The sequence below is a fragment of the Rhinolophus hipposideros genome, assembly GCF_964194185.1.
Source record: "Rhinolophus hipposideros genome assembly, chromosome: 20".
Taxonomy (NCBI): Eukaryota; Metazoa; Chordata; class Mammalia; order Chiroptera; family Rhinolophidae; genus Rhinolophus; species Rhinolophus hipposideros.
In genome coordinates, this window is record NC_138066.1 from 16151236 (window position 1) to 16165005 (window position 13770).

A 13770-nucleotide genomic window follows, 5' to 3' on the forward strand; every position below is an offset into this window, starting at 1 on the left:
CTGTGGTGTCATTTTTTTTTTTTTTTTTTTTTTTTTTACTACAGCTATGACCATGAGTTAGTATTTGGTGTCTCCTTGAAGAATATGAATAAAGCTGAGAGGCTGACTTTTGGTGAATCACTTATGACCCACGCCATGACCTTCACGGCTGTCTCTGAGAAGGTATGACCCTCAGCATGCCTACTACAGTGTTTGCACAGATGGACCCACATTCCCCTGCAGACTATTTATCCAACAGAGCTCCGTTCATAGTGTATGTGATTTCTGTTAAAAGTTAGGTTCCAAGCAAGACAGTATACCCACGTCACTTGGGGTTTGGCTGCATGCTCAGAGGTAATAAAAATAGGAACTTTTCATGAGGAGCAGAATTTGGGTCAGCAGGGATCCTTTTCTGTAACTTTGGGAGTTCTTGGTATGAAGAGAGATCAGCAGGGAGAAATAACTTCTGTTGACTAAGGAATTTAAATGAGAACTCAAAGTGTTCCTAACTTGATGATTTCTGGTCACACTTTCCTTCCTTTCATCTGTCATTCAGATTCTTCTGTAGTAAAATCTCAGTAATAGTAATTTGTGGACTCCATGCCCATTACTGGATTTATATAGGGCTTCAGGAAATTAGATGTAAAGTATTTTGAATTTCCTATGAAATACTCTGAAAAGTAATATCACTGTTTCTAGGACACAGTGACATTGTGTCCTAGAAACAACAACTGAATTTTTTTTTTTTTTTTTTTTACAACTGAAATTCTATCTTTCACAAATAAGCCTTCCCATTTTTAGGCTATAGAATGGATATTTTACACCTATGTTCAGAGATCATAAGGAAGAAAATACTTCAAACTACTTCAATTCTTTATCATCTTAAGCAAAAATGTTCTTTTTCCTAACCTGTCTAGAGAGCAAGTCATAGAATAACTAACTACCTTGACCTTAGAAGGAACTTTTAATAAAATACGGTAAATAATAAAATACTAAAGTAAGTAAAATACTACTAAAATACTAAGTTCTTCATATTTATATGTTTGGACCTGCTATATTGTAAATTTCAGAGGATTTTTAACTAACGCTCCTTAAGTTAAAGTTAAACTTTTAAATTATTTAGAGAACTATTAAGAAACAAACCTAAAAACCTTGTAATTTCTAAGAGAGGTTTGGCTTTTATCATTTTCTATCTCATAGTTTTCCTTTTTTCATAAGTAAAAAATCATACACACCATGTCATTTTTCTCAAGAATTGTCATTCATTGATTGACATGGTTTATTAACATGCCATTTCTTCCTCAGAAATGGAGCTACCTTACATGCTAAAGTATAAAGCAGAATTTATATGATCATAACTGGAGTTTATGCTAATAGTATAAAGCAGAATTTATATTATCATAACTGGAAAAATCATGAGATTTTTCTCCCTCCAATTTGAGTCTTTGACCACTAAAACTAGTTTGCACTGCCTTTGAATGATAATGCAGAGATAAATGCCAGAAGCTGTATTCTGGGATAGTCTTTCTTGTTGCTGATTTCTTAGAATCCCTTTGAGGGAGATCCAGGTATCATTCTATATTTGTAGATGACACAGGGAATGTCTTGATCTGGGTCATGCCGGAATTCACTAGCAAAGGAAAGAAGAGGAAATATTTTCAGACTTATTGAAATAAATGACTTTAGGTGATAGAGATTCTAGCAGCGGTATTTAAAAGGGAGGGAAAGATGGAGTAGAAAGCCAAAATAGACATTTAGTAGGTTAACCTTAGTAGGAAAGTTTAATGATGTAGTTTTGAAGGTACCTGGTGCTACGATTCAGGCATAGTACAGGTAAGGGTGTTTGAAACTTATGAGTTTGGTTGTTCGCTCTTTCTGAGACTGAAAATTACGGAGATCCAAGAAAACTGCCAAGAGTAGAGTCAAATCCCATGTAGATGAGACTTGTGCAGTTATATACAAGTGGGGGTTGACTGATGAAATCATTAGGAGATAATACAGGAACCAGCTCTCTTCTCATGCTACAAAGATTTAAGTTGTTTTGACATTGGCGAATTCCCCGGGTAAACATAAAAGAGAAAGTCTTTTCCCAAATGGAGCCTTTCTGTCATCCCTCTCTGTGTCACTGTAGTAAAGACTGCAAGTGAAGGTTTTCATGGTGCATATCGTTGTTCCTTTAAGAAGATGAAAATTGAGCTTATTTTATTAATGAAGATAGAAGAGGGAGAGCAGTAGTACTGCCTGGGTTTTGTTTTATGAAAATAGTCTTTTTACTTCTGCTTTGCCATTCAATCTCTATTGTATTAAATTCAATATTAGTGTAACCGAATCAGTAAAAGAACACATTTGGAGAGTATCATTACTTGGTTCTCCTATGGAGGAAATTAGGCAGTATGATGAGAATGTGTTTGTTTTCTTTTTAAAACTCTGACCAGATCTTAGAATCATTTCTAAAATAAATACAGTGGGATGCTTTTGCAAAGAATGCTGATCAATTAAAAGCAAGAGTCCCTGGCTTTCAGATGGTGTTCACTGCTCTAGTAATTTAATGTTTTGTTTTTCTTAGCCAAGTAGGACTTTAATATGCTTATTTTCTGTACAGAATAGAACGTAAAGGAGAAAATAGTATGTATTGCTTTGTTAGGTTCATTGCACTTTTACCCCAAGAGATTTGAACCCTTCTGTTAGAGTATCAGAAGTAAAATCATACATAGCCATGTCATTTTCTCAGGAACTTTCATTCATTCATTGGCATGGCTTGTTAAGATTATATTCTACCCCTTAATCTTTAGTTCTAGTAGAAAATATATGGCCCCGATCGTGTATTTTATGGGTATATAGAGAAGGCTATTTCTTCTGAGTGGCTGAATTAGAGCTAAAATTACCTGACACCTCACCAGGAGGGACCTAGTTTCAGACTACACACTGTTATCCACTCTTTCGCAGGATGATCGGGATAGTGTGTTCCTGAAATGGAGAGTGGAGAATTCATGGGGTGAAGACCACGGCCACAAAGGTGAGCTTCATCTGGTAAAACCAACGCAGGGTGACTGGCGTCGGCTCTCTCTGCTTCCTAAGAGAGAGAGGGGTGGAATGCTGCCCGAGTGTACAGCTTTTTTCAGTAATTGGTCCCATTAGATAGACTGTTCTAGAGAAAAATCTGAGGCTCTGGCTTGTCTCCAGGATCCCTCTGACCATCATGGCGTGCTGAACCCTCCAGGTTGACTCTGAGATCAGTGTGTGCTAATATTCGTTCCAAACCATGCTGACCCACTAGACCTCTTTGTACTAGAAGAAGTTGGCAATGAGAAGGTTGAGTGCCCTTTGCCAGGACACTTGCTGTTCGAGTCCATATAGCATTTGGTGCATTTTCATTAACTGCACTAGCTCCTTGGAAAGTCAGAGCCTCCTGCGTGGGAGAATGGGTGGCAAGAAACTTTAGGCATTTATTGGAGACTCTAGAAGTTATAAAGTCTAAAAAGGAAAAGAACACTTTGTTTTATTCTGAAAAATCAAAACCCAGGCGGAAGTCATAAGTAAATTATAATAATTAGAGTAAAAAATCCCCACAGGTAACATATGAGTTGTAGAAAAATAAAAAAATACAGATAAGCAAAAAGAAGAAAATGAAAATCTCTGATAATCGTACCACCCAGAGATCACCATTGATTCACAGTTCAGGGTATTTTCTTGCAAATTTTTGAGACCATATTTTTAAAGACTTTTTTATAGTAAATCAAAGCCTTTTAATGAGCTTTTATGCTTTAATATTTAGGGTTTCAAACCAAAAGTGGTGACTACTATAGAGTAATAGTGCATGTGTGCATGTATTTGCATGTATTTGCATGTGTGCTATGTGCTGGTGGCATTTTGTAGCAGCTCTTTTGCAGAGTTCATATCCTTCCTTTTAGCCAGTGGATTCTGGCTAGGAGAAACACAGGAACCAAGCTTACTAGACTGGATAGAAGACTTGGAGGAAGGAAATAGAGAAGCCAGTGAGATACCCAGACACTCGGACTCAAACTTCAGCATACATCTCACCCAAGCAGGAAGCAGCCAAAATTTTCTTTAAAAAAAAAAAAAAAAAGAAAGAAAGAAAGGAGAGAAGGGGAAAGAAAAGAAATAGAGATCTCAGCAACTCTTTGCTTCTTGCCTCTCTCTGTGTTTAGAATAGTGATTTTCCAACTATTCCTCAGAGCCCCAGGATTTCCAAGGGTAAAAGATAGAGGAAGAGTGGGGGTGGAGGTTTGGAAGTAAGCACGTGGGGTTTCAGTCGTTTCTATTTGAAAACTTTTGTCATAGAAGAGCCTATTAACCTGAGTTTTGAACTTGACCCGGCTTGAGTGGGCTGCATTTGAGCAGCACAGGTGGGTATGTGATGGCCCAAACCTGAAGGCCATTTAATCTGTCCTTCCAAGTCTTGTCATTTCCCTACGAAATGATCTTTGGTGAATTTTGGCTCAGTAACCCTGGGATCTGCTGTGAAACTCAGCAGCTCAGTGTTTCTATATAAACAAACAGTGTTGTTAGTGCATTTCTGTTCATCTTAAGGTAGTTGCGTGTCCCCCTTCTGTGGTTTCTGTTACAGTTCTGTGATTACATGGTGCTTGTTAAATTACTATTTTGAATTAAAAGTGCAACATTTTTAATTGGTTATTTCTTATAAGTTGAATTTTCGTTTTAAGACAAATACACGTTGGGGTCAGGTAGAGAGGGGTTATAAACCTTAACAAAGCTAGCAGAGAGATTAAAAATAAACAGTTCACAATTATATCTGTAAATTGGTGATTATTAAGAAATGAGTGCAAGGGAATAGCTTTTCTTCAATTGGAAGGATTTGATCATTTGTAACATTTTAAAACATAAGATACTGCTTCAGATGAACCTCTGTAGCTTCTGTTTCATTTTTGGTCTCATTTTCCTCTAGTTGGGTTAGTTATCATAAAAGTTAGTGTCCAGGAAAAGGACTAAAATTATGGTTTGTTTAGATGAGCCTGGATCTGTTGGCTTGTTTCTGTGACTTTTTTTTATCTTTATCAGTCATTGAGTTTATAGATAGTAGTGATACCCATTAAGAGAGGATAAACACTCATAAAGTCAGGCAAATGCTCTGTGTTTTGAGTAGTGTGAGTTATTGTCTCTTACTTTGAGCCTAAATACCTACTCTTACAGAAGATTCTGGGCCACTTTGCTATTTTTCTGTTTTCATTCAACTGTACCTCTTTACTCCTACTCAACAAAAGTTTTGGTTTTTCTGACTTACTCTGTTATTGCAGTCTTCCCCTCTGTATACGCAGGGGATTGATTTCAGGAGGCCATGGACACCAGAATCCACGGAGGTGCAAGGCCTTATATAAAATGGTGTAGTATTTGCCCACGACCTACGCCCATCCTCCTGTAATCACTTCTAGATTACTTATATAACTAACACAATTTAAATGTTTTGTAAATAGTTGTTATACTGTATTGTTTAGGGAATAATGACAACAAAGAAGTCTGTACACGTTCAGTACAGACACACCCATTGTAGGCCTAACTACATAGTACACATCAGCTACAACATAACTTTTTTTTCCCCAAATATTTTCCGTCTGCGATTGGTTGAATCCATAGATGTGGAACCCGCAGATACACGAGATTGACTGAGTGTTGAGAGAGCTGGGATCTTGATCCCAGTGGTCTGCCTGTAATCCTTCCTCGTGAAGTCTACAGCTGTCCAGTTAAGATTAAAGTAACTTTTTTTGTTCTTAACAACTGAAATACCTGAGATTATGCAGAGCAAAGCATTTCAGTAGAGAGCCAAAAGATAAGAAATTGAACTGAGTGGGGGTAGGGAATAGTTCATTCAGAGCCAAAATAAATTATTCTCATGTATTTCTTGGTAATGAAGACTTAACAGGAAGGAAGGAAAGAAAACATGATCTAATTTAATTGGCACACTTGGCCTGACCTTAGGAGACTGTGTAGTATGTTATTATGCTGGTGATGTGTGTTTACCCAGCAGGGCCCTCCTGTCTGTCATCCTGGTGGGTATTGGCTAGCACGTCTGAGGAAGAACCTCTCTGTTTGTGCTCTCACGAGATGGGACCACCTTAAACAGCATTGCTGGGATTTTGTTTCTGTAGATAACGTTGTTAACAGTTTGTTACTATTCTCTTTGGGATTTCTACCTGTTAACATTGATGGTTTCTGAAAAAGCAGTGTTGGTAGTATAAGCTGGAGGTAAAGAGAGCAGAGTTACCTGGGCAGGCTGCCCTTGCCCTCTGCCCTGCTCTGGCTTTCGCTTTCCCCACTGGTCATGTTCATCACCCTTCCTGTCCAGAGACGACTAAAGAAAATCAAATAACCTGACTGGTTCGCCACATGGATACAGGTTCCCTCTGATCTCAAGAGACATAAAAGGAGAAATTAATTCTTGTCTTACTGAGCCTGTTGCATTCCTTCATGTTGGTGAATTAGTCTAGTTTCTTAGTCAGCCAACGGAAAATTGGATGTGTATCTAACATGTACAACCAACATGGCTTTCTTTTCTCCGCTGCTTAAAATACTTGACTGCGTTTTGTACCTTGTTTATGGATCATGTCAGAAACGGATTTCACAATTGGATGAAAGAATATCGTCGGATTTCTTACATTGTCTCTCATTTTAAAAATATGATAGGCTTGTTAGAGTAAATAGTTTGTAAAATTTCATCTGAGAAGAGCATAATCTTTAAGCCAAAGTGACCCCAGTCTGACGCTAGAGCCTGTTTTCTTAACCACTAAAATGTGCTTCCTCTCAGCTTCTCTGTTCTAGTAATATCTAGTCCACTCATGGAAATAAGATACTTCGTGATCTTTGGTGACCAGAAACTAGTGACCTAGAGGACATAAAACTATAAAGGATCTGAAGACATCATGTAAATGTCTGATGTCAGGAGAAAGGGCTCTTAAAGCACCAATTTGCCTGGGAATCTGAGTGAGGAGGGGGAGGGTTGGGCATCTGGTGAGACTTTGTGTCAAAAGTTAGCACATTGTGAGTCAGGCAAAAACTATATGTAATTACCATGCTTCCCAAAAAGAGGACCTAGCCAGACAATCAGCTCTAATGCTTCTTTTGGAGCAAAAATTAATTTAATACCCGGTTTTATTTTACTATAATATGTGACCGGGTCTTATGTAACATAATATAAGACTGGGTCTTATATAATATAATAATAACATAATATAATACCAGGTCTTATCTTAATTTTTCCTCCAAAAGATGCATTAGAGCTGATTGTCTAGCTAGGTCTTATTTTCGGGGAAACACAGTACCCCAGATTTGCCAGAATTATTTTGCACATGCTGCTGTGTAATATGGTTTTAATTTTCTTTTTAATTTTTTATCCTGAACAATTTCAAGCATATGTAAACAGAATAGTATTAAGGAACCCCCACCCCCCAGCCCTAAAATCTGGTACAGCAGAGCTCTGAACCTAGAATTGTCATTGCATCATTCTTAATGCTTATTTAGTCTAGTTTCTTTGTTTGTTTGTTTTTAACTTTTATTTATTTTAAGTGTGTTTTTCCAGGACCCATCAGCTCCAAGTCAAGTAGTTGTTTCAATCTAGTTGTGGAGGGCACAGCTCACAGTGGCCCATGTTGGGATCGAACCGGCAACCTTGTTAAGAGCACCGCTCTAACCAACTGAGCTAACCAGCCGCCCCTAATCTAGTTTCTTAATATGCTAAATAATAACATTTAAGTGAGGGTAGGGGGACTGTTATTCTCTAATTCTTCAGTAGTCACTGAAGGAAAAATCTTTATCTTTTTAAAAATTTTGTTCTGGTTTTCATTTTGAATCAAGATTAGTGTTTCATTTTTCAAATTGCTTCTGTGCCTTTCAGATACATGAACATTTGAAGTTGTTTTGAAACCACATTCTTCATCTTTCTTACAAATAAGTCTCTCAGTTCCTGATTTCATTTCAGTAAAATTTCCAGATTTCCTCCTAAAAGGGAGTCTCTTGATGATCTGTTAAAGATACTTCGGCATATTAGAGATTAATCTGGAAAGAAACTTACATGGCTGATTCACATTATATCTGGACTTCTCCTGCTTCCTGAAAACCAGCAGTATGGCCTTTACTTGCCTCACCAGCCAGATTACCCCATGTGATTCTGGAGCCAGTATGTCCACAGCTAGGCACGACACCTGTCATGTCCTTCATATAAAAATGTTACACTGTGGAACCAGGAAAGACAGTCACTAATTTCTTGATTGTAGATCCTGGACAGTAATTTAACTCTTTATGATTTCCCATTTTTCCGTCAGTAACATGGATAACTACTGTTTCCTTATGAGGTCCTACAGTATGTCTACATATATCCTCCTACAGTATGTCTACATATATCCATCAAATGAAATAATGTATGAAAGCAATTTTCAAATGGTGTACTGTTATGTAACTCTAAAGAGTTTAATGAATATTCCAAATTTCTGTCAGAGGTCCTCAGGACATATAGGTCATAGCATCTTGCTTCATAAGAATTCAAAGTTTGCTAATATATTTGTATTTATTTTTCCTCATGGCATCAGGATTTGAACATGGGTGATTATGGCCAAGTTTATGTGGGGGAAAAACTGAAGCTTATTGAGAGGTATTGACTTACTCAGTTGCACAGTGTCAGAAGTAGAATTGGGATTCAGATTTCTTAATTTCACACAGGCAGCTTCCTTAAAAACGTTTGTTACCTATAAAAGATAACTGATTATTTGCAGGTGAGTTTCAGTTTTGGATTTTGGGCACAAATAATTTAAATTATAGACAATGTTAAGCTGAACTTGCCAAAACAAAAGAAAATTACATGCGCTAAAAGCAGAGGCTTCTGATTTCCTGGAAAAGGGGCAAGATATAAATTTGTTATGTCACCTCAGGGTTTTCCTGTCTGCAGGCTTGGGAAAGTGCTGCTACCATAAATGAGGGTATCTGAGTTCTTGCAGAGGGACTTCTCATGCTCCATTTTTATTAACTCAAGAGCATGCATGACCGGGCTAAAAATAGTACATTTGAGTGGAACAGAGGAAGTATGTGCTCTCAGATTGACCGCTGCTTTCTTATCAAAGTGTGTGACTAGGAGAGAGGGCTACCGTTTGCGAGGAGAACAAACTAAGGGACAGAGGCTCCTCCTAACCTACAACCAGGCATCCGTTTCAGGGAGAAATCCCCTCGCATATAATGTAAATTTATGTGTGTGTGTTTGCTTTCGCCTGTTGAGAGGATCTGTTATGTTCACCAGATTGTCTCCAAGGTATGTTTACATTGGTTTGAGAAGGATAGAGGCTAAAGCACAGAAGTTGCCTGGGTCCGCATCCTGGCACCCACCTTCTGCCAGTCTAAGCCTTAGGTGCCTCCACTACAAATGGGGAGAAGAATTGTACTTACCTCAGTTGATGTAAGGTATGTGCACATCAGTTGTGCCAGGCATATAAAAAGCGCACAAAAATACTATGAATAGCTATCATGTGACCGTTGCTAATGTTACCTGTAGATCAGTGAGGGCAGGAAAACGAGCACAGACGGCTCCTTAACCTTCCCTCCCAGAGGAGGGCTGTCTCACGTGCCCATGGTGCTAGCTGTGGGTCTCTACTGCTTCAGGCCCCCAGTGCAGCCATTGTGCTACGTCACCCATTTCCTGGATGGATGACTCACAGGGGCTTCGTTTCGGGAGAGAAAGCAGTGGAGGTGAATAAACCTAGTGCTGAGGGGAACCCATTAGCAATAACATCACTTCATGTTTATTGATGGGATGCAGGGAACTGTGCACAGACCTTGGTGAAATGACTGTCTCTCACCCTCAGAGGAATTTATACTTACTCACCTGGGACACAGGAAGGGAGCTTGAAGAGGGCTGTGATGTGACAGAGTGACATTCATGGAGTGCTCCTCAGACTGTAAGATAGGGGATAAATAGACTGAGAAAAGCAAGAGAAGAGATGATTTCTCCAAGAAGGCAGGGGACAAAGAGGAAGAACCAGGAAGGGCTCTCCCAGTGGGGACACAATAGGAAGACATTGAAGCTGGGGTTATTGTGGCAGGTGAGGAGTTAGAGAAGCCGAGGGGGAGTAGGTGGTGGCAGGCAGAACCTGGTGGCACATGGTGCTACGGCAGAGCAGTCCGAAAAATGAGTCAAGGAAAAGGCTTTGGGGTTGGACCTGAAGGCAATTTTTGGAAACTTTACAAGCGGTGAGGGTGGAAGCCCAATCAGTGGTCCTGTTATGCCACATCCGCATTTTATTACTTAATTCCTTCAAATTCTAGGTACAGTGTGTGTCGGGGGCTGTGGGGCTGTAAAACTGAAGCTGGAATAACAGGCTGTAAATCTTGCTCCATAAGGTGTTAGTAATTTGTTATAAGAACAAATATCGTAAAACACAGGAATAGGGACAAAGTAATATAGGAGATAAACTGCAAGGGAGAGGGTGAGTGATTGGAAATGTGAAGGCTCCTTAGTGATTCTTCATGGGTGAGTGGAGTTTTAGGAACGATGGCTAAGGTTGTGGGTTGTTTGGGAAAGGAAGTGGGAGGCCAGCCAGGGAAACGGTAGCTGAGAAGGGTAGATCTTACCACGTGGAGTCTTCTTTGGGCAGGCAGGTCAAGGAGTGAGGCCAAGAAGTAACATGGCCTGCCATCCATGCAGCTTTTGAGGAATGACCAAAAAGCAGACTTTGCCTGAAACAAATAGGAGTAGTGACAGTTTGGGGGTCAGAGAGAAGTCATTGAGTTTCTGCAGGAAAACAGACCTGTGGATGACACCTGAAAATTTGTGTTTTCCTCTGCTATCCTACAGCGAGATCCTGGCAGAATTGTGTGTGCTCTCACACTTGCCTGGATCATACTCACTGGGCCAGGGGAGGGGGGCATCAGGCTGGTGGGTGTGTTGCCTTCTCTCCTCAGCTCAGAGACAAACAGGCTTCTGGACTCTTTAGCAGAGGGCACTTCCTCATAACTTTGTTGTGGTTTGATGGTTTAAAAAAGTACAACCCACAAACCAAAACAACCCCCTTTCCCTACCATACTTTCCACTCGGCTTTTTCCTGGTATATTTACCAGGGAAATCGTATCTTCTTTAGCTTTTGTTTCTGAAAGAGGCCGCAGTTAACATCCAGCTATAAGGGTATCCCTTCTCTTACCAAGAAAAGGTTCCGGGGCACGAATGCATCCTCACCACATAGCTGGACTTCTGTGTTTACTCTGGATGAAAAAGAAGCCTCTTCTCAGATGCCTGTCCAAATGTCTGTCTCATAAGTGGTGGTTTTGGTTCCCTTCCTCTGGTTGTGGTTTTTTTTGTTTTGTTTTGTTTTTAACTTCCAGCCAATGCTGTTCTCCATTCTTCTGAATACGTGCACTTAGAACACATTGCTTTGATTTAAAGATGCAAAATACCTCATAAATGGACTCCACAAAAACTAGGCGTGTGACTATTGAGGTAGGATGTGTGAGCAGATGGAATTGATTCCACTGAGGTGCCTCACTAAGCTAGATTACATGCTATTATCTGTTGCTGAAGCCATAACTACGTGCCACATTGCTTGCTGCTGAGTGCTCTACTGGAGAAAGCTGAGCCCCTGGAAAAGACTGGATCTGAAGTGAAGAGCTGTGATTGAGTGTAGGCTTTTACTTACTGGCCACATGACTTTAGACATCTCGTACCAACCCTGCCTACCTTGTAGTTGTAAGGATTAGGATCAAAAGAAGGATAATGGATGGGAAATTGCATTGTGAAATGTAAGCTCCCTATAGATTTAAATGTGTGTGCGTGTGTGTGTGTGTGTGTGTGTGTGTTAGGTTTTGCTTCTAGAGTGTAATTCATTTAATAAATAATAAAATTACATTGTTCCAAAATCAAAATACAAAGTATATAAAGAGGAATGTTGTTTCCATCTTTGTCACTGTCCATTCTATCCCCATCTTACCATTTGTTTGTTTCTCTTATATCTTTCCAGTGTTTTTTAGTGCACCAAAGGTAGCATACCTTATACTCTGCTTTGCATCTTGCTCTCACTTCATTTAACCTTGGCGGCATTTCCGTATCAGTGTCCGTATCAGTACTTTTCCACGTCAGTACAGCTTCATTATCTTCCATTGTCGGGATGGACCATAATTTATTTAACCGGTTCTCTTACTGACAGAATTTGTGTTGTTTCCAGTCTTTTGCTATTATAAATAACATTGCAGTGAATTAATACATGTACAATGCTTAGAATAGTGCCTGACACATAGTAAGAACTAAATAAGTATTAGTTATTATTATGCATTAATAAATACAGAATGCATAATTCATATTGTGTGCATGCAAGTTCTTTGTGTCTGTAGGATAGAGTCCCAGAAATCGCATTGCTTAGTGAAAAGGGTAAATTAAATGCATTTGACATTTTTCTAGATATTGCCAAATTCCATTCTATAGGAATAGTGTCATTTTGCACATTTGCAACATAGTCTATACAAATGTAAGGCGTTAGGGCATGCTTTGTACAGTGGGTACCTAACAGAAGTGGTTGACAGGCTGTCACTACTTAATTATCCATTAAAATTGTATATGTTCATAATTAGGGACTAGACTGTGTCAAGTCCTCAGTGAGTGATGAGTTTTTCATTGAGACTGTTTCTAATGTTTTCTTAACAACATTGCCCTACTTTTTTCTCTTATTTATTTTTTTATTATAATTGCAGAAAGATATTTGTATGCATTTACCAAATTTAGAAGCCATAAAGGAAGAGATTGGTAAATTTGGCTTCATAGAAATAAAAAAATTCAGTGGACTAGGAAACATCGTAAACTGAATTAGAAGACAAATTATATAATAGGAAAACTGTTTGCCACCATGATTATTATCTTATAGTTCACTATTTCTGATTACTATGAGAGAAAGCAAAACCACCCGTTGAAAATAAGCAGAGGTCCCAAACGGGCACTTTACAAAAGAAAACTGTAAATAGCAAGCAAACCCACACACAGTTCAAATTGGACTCAAAGAGAAACTTGTAATTATATAGACCAAGTATTGATGAGGATATAAGGAAATTAAATAGATAATTAAGGATGTGACAACGATTTTTGTTACAAAAATGTTTATAGCAGTGTTGTTTCGAAGCACAAAAAAACAATTTAGATTCCACCAATATGGGATACATTTCAGTTTACTCATACAGATACAGCACTTGAAAATTATGATATAGACAGAAGTATTTTTATTTTTTGTTTGGAAAGAGCAATATTGGAACACAGCATGTGTGATACTTTGTAATAAAAGAGCATGTATGATGTCTCATTTTTATTAAATGTGTAGTCTACATGTAGAAGCTATCAAAGGATATATGTAAAATTGAAAGAGCATTTATCACTCCTTGTAGGCAGTTTTTAAATTTATATTTGTCTCCTTCTCATCTACCTCTTTCTCCTTCTCATCTTTCTCCTCCTCCCGTTTCCAAAATTTTTTATAATGAACATGAATTACTTAGGTAATCTTTAAGGAGTCAAAAAGCAATATAATGCTTCAGAAATTTAGGGGGGAAATTACCTACCCTATGGTATGAAATTCTCATTTTGTTGTTTTTCCCCCTTCATCCCGTTCCCCTCCCCCTACTTCACCCCCTGCTGTGTATCTGGATTTGTAACATAGTTGTAATAATATAGGATATACCATTTTTTAACACTTGCATCACTTTTAAACATTTTCCCATGTTGCTACATAGTCTTTGCAATTCCGTTTTAAATGACTAATATTCTATGGCGTGGTTTCTTAGTACTTACTGGAAGTTTGAAATGTG

At 38.6% G+C, this 13770-nt stretch overlaps 2 protein-coding genes across 2 annotated transcripts in view; both read left to right on the forward strand.

Moving 5' to 3' along the window:
* Window positions 1-13770, forward strand: part of BLMH (bleomycin hydrolase) — a 42700-nt gene that overhangs the window by 24304 nt on the left and 4626 nt on the right. Inside the window, exons 10-11 of the mRNA XM_081027834.1 lie at window positions 45-162; window positions 2926-2995. Coding sequence (XP_080883960.1) covers window positions 45-162; window positions 2926-2995 — 188 coding nt within the window. The remainder of the gene's footprint in view (window positions 1-44; window positions 163-2925; window positions 2996-13770) is intronic.
* SLC6A4 (solute carrier family 6 member 4) overlaps window positions 2962-13770 on the forward strand; it is a 59768-nt gene continuing 48959 nt past the window's right edge. The window contains exon 1 of the mRNA XM_081027831.1: window positions 2962-2995. The gene's annotated coding sequence lies outside the window, so the exon portion shown is untranslated. The remainder of the gene's footprint in view (window positions 2996-13770) is intronic.